Consider the following 11,468-nt stretch of genomic DNA (forward strand, 5'->3'; position numbering starts at 1 on the left):
AGTCCAAGCCCCTCGCACACAAAACCTCCTTTACCCCCTCCCTCCAACCTTTCCTAGGCCGACCCCTACCCCGCCTTCCTTCCACTACAGACTGATACACTCTTGAAGTCATTCTGTTTCGCTCCATTCTCTCTACATGTCCGAACCATCTCAACAACCCTTCCTCAGCCCTCTGGACAACAGTTTTGGTAATCCCGCACCTCCTCCTAACTTCCAAACTACGAATTGTCTGCATTATATTCACACCACACATTGCCCTCAGACATGACATCTCAACTGCCTCCAGCCTTCTCCTTGCTGCAACATTCATCACCCATGCTTCACACCCATACAGGAGTGTTGGTAAAACTATACTCTCATACATTCCCCTCTTTGCTTCCAAGGACAAAGTTCTTTGTCTCCACAGACTCCTAAGTGCACCGCTCACCCTTTTCCCCTCATCAATTCTATGATTCACCTCATCTTTCATAGACCCATCCGTTGACACGTCCACTCCCAAATATCTGAATACATTCATCTCCTCCATACACTCTCCCTCCAATCTGATATCCAATCTTTCATCACCTAATCTTTTTGTTATCCTCATAACCTTACTCTTTCCTGTATTCACTCTCAATTTTCTTCTTTTACATACCCTACCAAATTCATCCACCAACCTCTGCAACTTCTCTTCAGAATCACCCAAGAGCACAGTGTCATCAGCAAAGAGCAACTGTGACAACTCCCACTTTATGTGTGATTCTTTTATCTTTTAACTCCACACCTCTTACCAAGACCCTCGCATTTACTTCTCTTACAACCCCATCTATTATTAATATATTATTTAACTGTATGCTGCATTCTGTGCTTTTATTTATCTGTGAATTTAAACCTGGTGCAACTGGAATGCAGATTTTAGAAACTTGCAAGACAGGAGAGTTTTTCACTTGAAAATCTGTCCCTTAAATATGCAACATTCAATTTGCAGCTGTCTCTTCTGCCTTCTTCCAGTGTTTTTAAAATGATAACACTACCAGACATAGAATGCAATCTATTAATTAAACTTATATTTATCCACTTGGAGTATGTGCAGGGTAACATTTATGAAGGGATTCAAGAAAACTGGCTAGCTGGACTCGAGTCCTGAAGGTGGAAAGTACAGTGCCTGAACTCCGAAGAAGGGGTGAGGATATTGCAGCCTGGAGGGCCACCTGAAATGTGATGTCACAAAGCTTCTGGCAAGAAAGTATTTTTCCCAAAATTCATTTTTTTTTTTTTTTTTTTTTTTTCAACAAGTCGGCCGTCTCCCACCGAGGCAGGGTGACCCAAAAAAGAAAGAAAATCCCCAAAAAGAAAATACTTTCATCATCATTCAACACTTTCACCACACTCGCACATTATCACTGTTTTTGCAGAGGTGCTCAGAATACAACAGTCTAGAAGCATAAACATATAAAGATACACAACATATCCCTCCAAACTGCCAATATCCCAAACCCCTCCTTTAAAGTGCAGGCATTGTACTTCCCATTTCCAGGACTCAAGTCCGACTATATGAAAATAACCGGTTTCCCTGAATCCCTTCACTAAATATTACCCTGCTCACACTCCAACAGATCGTCAGGTCCCAAGTACCATTCGTCTCCATTCACTCCTATCTAACACGCTCACGCACGCTTGCTGGAAGTCCAAGCCCCTTACCCACAAAACCTCCTTTACCCCCTCTCTCCAGTATACTACAGTAAATAGAATTTGGATCCATTTGACATACTGTGAAAAGTATTCTGATGATGGAAATTTTCCCTTAATAAATGTTGCCATCACTTAGCAGAATTCCTTTTACTAGAGATTTGGGTCATGAAAGCACTGTGTACTCGCAGTCCTCCTTCCCTCCCCAACAACTATGTCTGTAGAGTGCACTTACTTTGCTTTGAGATGGACTAAAACTTACTCCAAAAAATTCTCAGTCAAGAAAGATATTAAATTATTTTAAGAATGGCAGAGAACTAAACAAAAAGGTTATTTATTGCCTGAGGAATGAGAAGTATTCAGGTTTAATCTAAGGAAGAGGGCAGCTCAAATTTCCTGTATCAAGGGTCCTTCACCAGCCTCAAGACACCTTAAAAGGCACCTTAATGGAAGGAAAAAGATTGCAAAGCTTAGCCTTTCTATCAATTGATAAAGAATTTGTGTAGGATCTTCAGAGCAAGCCAGAATTTTACATCAAAGTTACTAATCATCTTGCTTATAAGCCAAGAAGCATTCCACTGAGCTATGCTTAAAATGGCAGGTTACTGTATTTCTGATTTTGTTATATGAATCGCTTAAAACAAATTTTAATTAATGTTCAAGGTTCAACTTTATCAAAAAGTTTAAGCATCACTGACCTATCCGAGCACTGTTTCAATACAAGCCACTACATACAGTTTATACTCATTTTTATTTCCATGAGAACAAGGTGTTAGTTACCCATTTTATGTATAATTACTAATGAAGATATTTTGTGTTTTCCACTTTGGGTCACCCTGGCTGAGTGGAAAATGAACTGAAAATGAATCTGTAAAGCATTTTGTTCATTTCTGGAACTCAAGTACAGTACTGAACACCAAATATTACTGTAGTCCATTGTATGATACTGTACCTCTAAATCAGTGTCACTGGAGCCAAAGTCTGGTATAATTATTTCTTCCTCGTCATCCATATACTGCATGTCCTTGGCAGCAATCTTCTCAAACACTTGCCTAGTAAATACGAGAAAAACCATTAGTATGTCACTTGTCATCAATGAATGAAGCAAACACATTAACTAACGTACAAGATTTTTATGTTTGAAACTGATTTTCACAATAAAATGTTACTGTGATTCACATGGAGGTACTGGAAAGATGGGGAGGATATTTTGATGAGATGTTCAATGTTAATGAAGGGGAAGCGGTGATTTCATGCATTACAAGCCTTACTCCTATACTATGATATAGTGTTAAAATGGGTGGTGTATTTGTTCAATATATCCATGAAATAAGAGAAGGAGCCTAAGGATTGGCAGATAGCAAGCATAGTTCCCTTGTATAAGGAAAAAAGAAGACAAGAGAGAATGTAAGGAGCAAGGAAGTTTTAGAAAAACTGAGGATGTGTATACCAGATATTAGTAATGATAATAGCAATAGATTATATAGAAAATATTAAGTTCTATGTAGTATTAAAGACACGTGCTTCTTACAATGAGCTGCAATAATGTTTCAACTTAAAAAATCAAACATTTCTTTGTAAATTACAGACCTAGGCAAGGGATACAGTTTGCATAATGTACATACACAGCAGTATTTTAACATAGCCCATATTAAATACAGCATTTTGGCAAGATTTATTCTTATAACACAATCAAAGATACACAAGAACAAAAAGATACAAAATTAGAACTTTAGGTAAGTACAGCAAATCATCACCTCATTAGACAAGGGATTACACATACAAAAAAGTTTTAAATTATACAAAAAATAGAATGTATCTCTATATGGTAGCTGTTAGCTACGATAAAATAATGTTATAAAGTAAAGCATGTTTCAAAGTACATGGAAGACTAAGGAAGTTCTGAGATGAGTCTGAGTAATGGCAGGGAGTCAAATCATTATATTTTGATATTAGTTAGTATAGAGCATTGAAAAATGCACACATGGATTGAGCCATTATATTCAATCCAGTAATTAGAAAATATTCTTTTTAGTAATTATTACAGGAAAAGGGGTTACTAGCCCATTGTTCCCGGCATTTTAGTTGACTTTTACAACACGCATGGCTTACGGAGGAAAGATTCTTATTCCACTTCCCCAGGGATATAAAAGGAAAAATAATAAGAACAAGAACTATTAAGATAAAATCAAAGAAAACTCAGACGAACATGTATAACTAAACTTGTACATGAATGTGTAGTGTGACCTAAGTGTAAGTAGAAGTAGCAAGACGTACCTGTAATCCTGCATATTTATGCGACAGACAAAAGACACCAGCAATCCTACCATCATGTAAAACAATTACAGGCTTTCGTTTTACACTCACTTGGCAGGATGGTAGTACCTCCCTGGGTGGTTGCTGTCTACCAATCTACCTCGGTGGGAGACGGCCAACTTGTTAAAAAAAAAAAGAAAAAACAAAACAAAAAAATTAGAAAATACAAGGGAAGTTTTTACCTGTATATAGTATAGAAGCCTTTTTCAGAATCATTGAAGCCAGAATAACACTGAGATGAAAAGTACTCAAACAGATCTACAGTTTCTGGTTTAGGATCCGAGCCAGAAGCTGGAAAGAAACGATTACAAATGTTAACACTCATGAAATTATAAACTGAAAAGAGCACAGCTAAACAATAAAAAAATTCCCTTCTAAGGGACATAATTCCATTTCATGAGTGCCTAGAAAAGAAATACTGAAGGAGGAAATATGAGTACAGATGCTAACTATGATAACCGAGCTTGAGTACACATAGTGTATGTTTTTTTTGTTTTTTTTAAGCACATTTGCCTTCTCCCACAGAAGTAGGGTGACCCCAAGAAAGAAGAAACACTTTCACAATCGCTCCAACTCCATTTTTCCAGAGGTGTGCTGACATTACATTATTATTATTATTCTTTCTTCTTTCAACAAATCGGCCATTTCCCACTGAGGCAGGGTAGCCTAAAAAGAAAAACAAAAGTTTCTTCTTTTTAACTTTAGTAGTGTATACAGAAGAAGGGGTTACTAGCCCCTTGCTCCCGGCATTTTAATCACCTACGACACACATGGCTTACGGAGGAAGAATTCTGTTCCACTTACCCATAGAGATTATTATTATAATAAAAAAGAAGCACTAAACCCAGATGCCCCTCCAAACTACGATACATATATCCACCTCTCCTTCACAGATAAGATAAGAGCATTCTACCTCCCATAAAATCTGTATACTAAATAAAATAAATTTATTTGTTCACTTATAAAAGAGTTGGCATCTATTTAATTATATTTAGGACTTTCATTACACAAGCAATATTTTCATAAGCATTCATTAAGAAAAGTATTGCACTACATCAAGTACTTGTCAAACTAATAATTTTTAATTTTGACAAAATTCTTAGTTTTTGTTATTCTTATAATAAAATCCAACAATAATTATTATAAAATGAAGTGTGTGTGGAGGCTTTATTTAAAAAAAATTATGTAGTACTTGTACCTTTGCCTCTAAGGATGCTTTCCCTGTTACGGTCATAGAAGGCTCTCTCTTGTGGGTCCGAGAGCGTATCGTACGCAGCCTGAATTAACTGAAATTGAACTTTTGCTTCTTCCATATTGTCTGGGTTCTTGTCTGAAATAAGAATATTATGTTAAAACTAAAAGATGGAAAGTAAATACATGAATGCCACTTGTCTTTACACTAAGAATACATATATACAACAATGAACTACACAAAAGCTAGATGCAACTGTCTCACCTGGATGCCAAACTAGAGCCATCTGGCGGTAGGCTTTCTTCAGGTCACTATCTGTGGCCCTCTGGGAAACCCCTAACACCTCATAGTGACACCTCATTTTGGTATTATACTTGAGAGTTTTGCCTGCAATTAAAGAGGGATTATTATAGATGAAATTTATTGGTTATAAATGAAGGCTGCTCTTTGGCAAAAATTAGACATTTTATATTTTACATTGTGTATCAACTACATCCATAGAATAAACAATTATTTCTTGTGAAGATTTTTAGTATAGGAGTTATCAGCAAAAATAACATATTTTATGGCACAAGCAGCATGTCAGAGCCCAGCAATGTTTATTAATGTGGCTTGGCCAATCAGTGAACATAAACAGTGGCCAGTGAATGTGCCTATATTTGTACTATCATATTATGTATCAAATTACATATATCTACTGTAACTTCTCTATGGCTCATAATTTTTGGTTTAGAAATAACTGAAAGTGCTTCACCAAGTATATCAGAAGAAATATATATTAACCACATAATCTCATAAGCATTTGCAAAACTAACAGAGCTACTCTGAAAAACCTTCTGAAAGAATTATTTAGGACATTATATATGTAAGAACAGTAAAGCACTACAGTAGGTCTACTGGATCATGCTACAAGTCTTAAACTTATGTTTGGTCCTTCTTGCAGAATGAGGCACAACATACATTATTATTACTGTTATAATCATGGGGAAGTGGTAAACCAGTAGGGGTCATACAGTGCCTAAGGAATGGGAGGTAATCAAGTTTGATAAAGGGAAGAAAGTAAATGTCTTGGATAATAAGGGGCTTTCTATAAAGTAATTTATATATGCCCATTACCCTAATTGTAATGTACTGTAATTAACTTTATAGAAAGTTTGTATGATAGCTCATTCCTTGGATTAAGAGCCCTTTACATTCATCGAGGCACCCATCTTGAAGGGTATGCCAATGTCTGATCAAGAAAAGTGGTCTGCAATGAGAATAGCACCAATACCGAGGAAGGTGGACCATACCATAATAGACTAAAAGAGATGATCAGTGGGGAATACAATCATAACACCTGCAGTGCAGTCAACTCAACTGAATGTAAAGGTTACAATGTGCAATTACAATTTTGATTTGCTAAATACAAAGGTAGCCACTATCATGCCGGGGCATTTTGGGGAGGCAATTCTCCTTACACCCAATACCACTATTCACCCTTGGTAAAAATGTACATGGGAGTTAGTCAACAGCTGTGGGTCACATCCTTGGGAATGGTCAAGTAAGTTTATTTAAGCACAGGTACAAATAAGTACAATTATCATACACAGTGTAAATTACCTAGGATAACCCCCAAAAAGTCAAAGTAACTTATTTCACTGAGGAACTGTACTGTCACCCAAATGACATAATGACGCACTATCTATGCCCACGAAAGAAAGTAACTCGGCTGACAGTGCACTAAGCTCTCACACCGAGTATTCGTGGTTCGATCTCCAGTACAGGTGAAAACATTGGCCGTGTTTCCTTAAGACACTTGTCCACATTCACCTAGGTACACGAGTGTTGGCAACTGGTGTGGGTTGCAACCTGGGGGACAAAATTAACCTAATTTCCAGGAAATGCTCTGCATAACAAGAGGCTTTCTATATAGTATGTCAATGATGTTTGCTATGGTCTGTATGTTGTCTAAATAAATTATTATTATTATTATAATAAAAAAGAAGCGCTAAGCCATGTCGAAATAAAGATTATTATTATTATTATATTTACAACCCTAAACTAATAGGATTAATATAGCTAATGCTGATAGGCTGTTTGAGATGTAATGAGGCTGCCAGGGGATATAAATAGCAACTAAAAATGAAGATAGAGCAACTCGATATTAGGAAGTACTTTTTTCTCCATTAGTGAGAGTGGAAGGCACTACAAAGTGGAGGCAACCAATATACACAGCTTCACGATCATGTATGACTGGGCTCTGGGGACCAGGAGTCATCACATTAGGTAATAGATAAGTGATGTAGTTACCTGTGACCTTCTCAAAGCTCAATAACTAAGTTTATTCAGGTACAGGTACACACATACACACCTACATAAATTATCATACATAGCAGCATACATGTAAATACATATAACACCAGAAAAGTCAAACAAAGTGGCTTATTTCCATTGGGATTATTGAAAATGAAAATAGATTATCTTAATGTATATTATATTTTCCTGGTAAGTTCACTTGCAACTGGTGCTGTCAATAATATATATGTAAATCTCACCCGAGGACGGGGAGGGGGCTCTTTTGTGTGTCTTACAGGTGAACTATGACTCTTAATGCACAACAAGATCTCTTACCTGAGTATGTTATACTTGAGAAATCCTTCTAAGGTAAGAGTAATGCCAGGAACGTGTTGCAAGACATCCACTCACCAGCGGCCACGTTCACTCACTAACTTATATTCAGATTTTAGATTTTAGATTCTTCTGCAATATCACTGCATTATAAAATACTATACAATAGTCAATAAGAACACAGAAGCTCAATATAACCGGTGAAACTTATTTTAGTAATAATAATAATAATAATAATTAACAAAAAGGCACAATACCGTGACTGGAACGATACACAAATAACCCGCACATAAAAGAGAGAAGCTTACGACGACGTTTCGGTCCGACTTGGACCATTGACAAAGTCACACTGTATTATTTGTGTATAATAATAATAATAATAATAATAATAATAATAATAATAATAATAATAATAATAATAATAATAATAATAATAATAATAATAATAATAATAATAATAATAATAATAATAATAATAATAATAATAATAATAATAATAATAATAATAATAATAATAATAATAATAATAATAATAATAATAATAATAATAATAATTATTATTATTATTATTATTATTATTATATTATTATTACTATTATTATTATTATTATTCGTCTCACTATTTTTGTTTACCTTATTAATAATAAGTTTGGGATTATTAATGGAATGATACTTGGCAATTTGCAACTTTTTTTAATTATCATTAATACAATCAAAGTTAAGCACTAAACCCACAAGCGCTATTTCTTTTTAATTATTCTTATTACAATCAAACCTAATCGCTAAACCCACAAGGATCAAAGAGCGTTATTTCTTTTTTTTCAGAATTGTGGCACATTTCCCTGTTATATTGACTATGCCTCATTTGAAAGTCTTTAATCGTTAATGGCCTGATAAGAACATAAAGGAGCACTGCAGGAGGCCTACTGGACCATGCTAGGCAAGTCCAAATCACCCATTGGCCCAGTCTAGGTTTAACCTTATTTTTAAAACTACATGACGTTTTATCTTCAATGACGTTACTCGGGAATTTGTTCCACTCATCTACAACTCTATTATCAAACCAATTATAATTATTATTATTATTATTAGTATTGTTATCATTATTGTTATTATTACGTATAATAAAAAAGAAATGCTAAACCAAACCAATGCTTTCCTATATCCATGTAAATGTTCAAACCTGAACAAACTGCTCTGAGTTGTCTTGGTTGGATATTTTTAGTGTTATTTACATCCCCTTTATTTATTCCTATTTTCCATTTATATACCTCAGTCATTTTTTTAATACGTCGGCAGTTTTCCACAGAGGCAGGGTAACCCAGAAAGAAAAACCCCAAAAGAAAGAAAATAACTTTCATCATTCAATACTTTCACCATCACTCATACATAATCAGTCTTTGCAGAGGCGCTCAAATACGACAGTTTAAACGTCAATCCAAACTGCCAATATCCTAACCCCTTCCTTTAAAGTGCAGGCATTGTATTTCCCATTTCCAGGACTCAAGTCCAGCTAACCGGTGTTCCTGAATCCCTTCATAATCATATACCCCCTAATTCTATGCCTTTCTGGAAAGTACAGATATATAAATGGATTATTTATTATTATAATCAAGGGGGAAGCGCTAAACCCGGAGGATTATACAGCGCCTGGGGGGGGGGGATGTGGAAGGCATTCAGGCTTAATTCGGGGAACTGGAGCACAGATCCAATTCCCTAAATCAAGAGCCCCTCACCAACATCAAGGAACCTTCCTTGAGGGGTATATAAATGGAAAATATGAATAAATAAAGGGGATGTAAATAACACTAAATATATCCTTCCGAGACAACTCAGAGCAATCTGTTCAGGTTTGAATAATTTAGGTGGATATAGGAAAGCATTGGTTTGGTTTAGCGCTTCTTAGGGAAGATTTCTGATACATGGCCCCATGGGATCAACTTTGTCATCCTTCTTTGTACGTTTTCCAGTACATTTATATCCATTTAGATAATGGATATCAGAGAAGAATACTCTGTAAGTTAAGGCTGCATGGGCACAAATTTGTACGATTGGGCACCTAAATTACTGGGAACGGTTGAAGGCCCTTGATCTGTATTCTCTGGAGAGCAGGCGAGAGATACATGATAATAGTATACATTTGGAAAATCCTAGAGGGATTAATACCAAACTTGCACACGAAAATCACTCCCTATGAAAGCAAAAGACTCGGCAGGAGATGCAACATTCCCTCAATGAAAAGCAGGTACACCACGAGTACACTGAGAGACAACACAATAAGTGTCCAGGGCCCAAGACTGTTCATCTGCCTCCCAGCATACATAAGGGGGATTACCAATAGACCCCTGGCTGTCTTCAAGAAGGCACTGGACAGGCATGTAAAGTCAGTACCCAACCAACCGGGCTGTGGTTTGTACATCAGTTTGCATGCAGCCAGCAGTAACAGCCTGGTTGATCAGACCCTGATCCACCACAAGGCCTGATCTCAGACTGAGTTGCAGGGGCATTGACCCCTGAAACTCTCTCCAGGTAAACTTAAAATGGTTGGAATCATTGATTACATTATTATAATAAAAACTAGGCACTAAACCCACAAGGGTCATCTGAATCATTGGATTCTGTGCAATTCCTGGAGAATGCCTCTTTGAATGTCTTCAGAACATGGGAACAAATACACCATTTGGCCCAACAACTTGACAAGACAATCATATTAAAGAGGATATCCTATATGGCTAGTTTTAACATTCACTAGTACAAAACATGAGGTTTAGTGGACACGATTCAAATATGAACTTAAAATGATGAATGTCAGAGAGAGGACTGGAACTCCTTGGAGTTTATCTCACACTGATAGGGTTGGCTATCTCCAAGCTAGGAGCATTAAGCACAGGAGCCTGGGTTTAGTGAAAACTTACCTGCAAGCTTTCATTCCCCCTATCTCCCTCAAGTAGCGCTGTATGACCCTAGTGGGTTTAGCGCTTCTTGATTATAATAATTTTCCCCCCTCAAGGGAAGTTTTTCTTGATGCTGGTGAGGGGCTCTTGATACAAGGAATTGAACCCAGTCCATTCTTCCTTGTATTGAGCATGCCTTCCATTATCCCAGAGGCTGTATGACTCTTACAGGTTTAGTGCTTCCCTTAATAATAATAATAATAATTAATGAATCTATTTTTACTCTACTGTAGATGTTGACCTGAGTGAAGAAACACAAACTCATTAGAAAGTTCTTTTTTGCCATTCAGATGATGTAAAGAGCATGTACATGACTTCCAAAATGACAGACTAATCATCTGTGAAAGGCCTCAAGCTGCATACTTAAGGCATTTTGCTTTAGCAGTCACAGGACCATGAAGACAAAATTTATGAAAACGTATTAGCAATTCGGAAGTCAAGTCTTCTCAGCCATGGCCTCTGGTATAGAAAACTGAAGGCATTACAACCTATATTTTTTACTGTAGCTTGCAATCCCTTCTCATCAAAAACAAGTGGCAAATAAATAGAGACCAGTTCTCAAAATCATTTCTCACTAAACCATTTTTATTTGATTGACCCTCAATACAAAAATACAGTACCTGATTATTATACTGCAGTACTGTACTAGGATAACTTTTTATGCAAGTTTGTAATCGTCAAAGAGTGCTTAAGCGAGTAATTTTTTCTGGATAATGATTACAAGAACA

At 36.3% G+C, this 11,468-nt stretch overlaps 1 protein-coding gene across 1 annotated transcript in view; it reads right to left on the reverse strand.

Moving 5' to 3' along the window:
* The window catches only part of LOC128690061 (dnaJ homolog subfamily C member 21), a 35,540-nt gene extending 27,614 nt beyond the window's left edge, over positions 1–7,926 (reverse strand). Inside the window, exons 1-5 of the mRNA XM_053778618.2 lie at positions 7,790–7,926; positions 5,441–5,563; positions 5,183–5,314; positions 4,167–4,275; positions 2,621–2,720 (exon numbers count right to left, since the gene is read on the reverse strand). Of these exons, the coding sequence (XP_053634593.2) occupies positions 2,621–2,720; positions 4,167–4,275; positions 5,183–5,314; positions 5,441–5,537 (438 nt within the window). The 5' untranslated portion in view covers positions 5,538–5,563; positions 7,790–7,926. The remainder of the gene's footprint in view (positions 1–2,620; positions 2,721–4,166; positions 4,276–5,182; positions 5,315–5,440; positions 5,564–7,789) is intronic.
* Positions 7,927–11,468: the final 3,542 nt, after the last annotated feature.

This window comes from Cherax quadricarinatus, chromosome 25 (assembly GCF_038502225.1).
Source record: "Cherax quadricarinatus isolate ZL_2023a chromosome 25, ASM3850222v1, whole genome shotgun sequence".
Taxonomy (NCBI): domain Eukaryota; kingdom Metazoa; phylum Arthropoda; class Malacostraca; order Decapoda; family Parastacidae; genus Cherax; species Cherax quadricarinatus.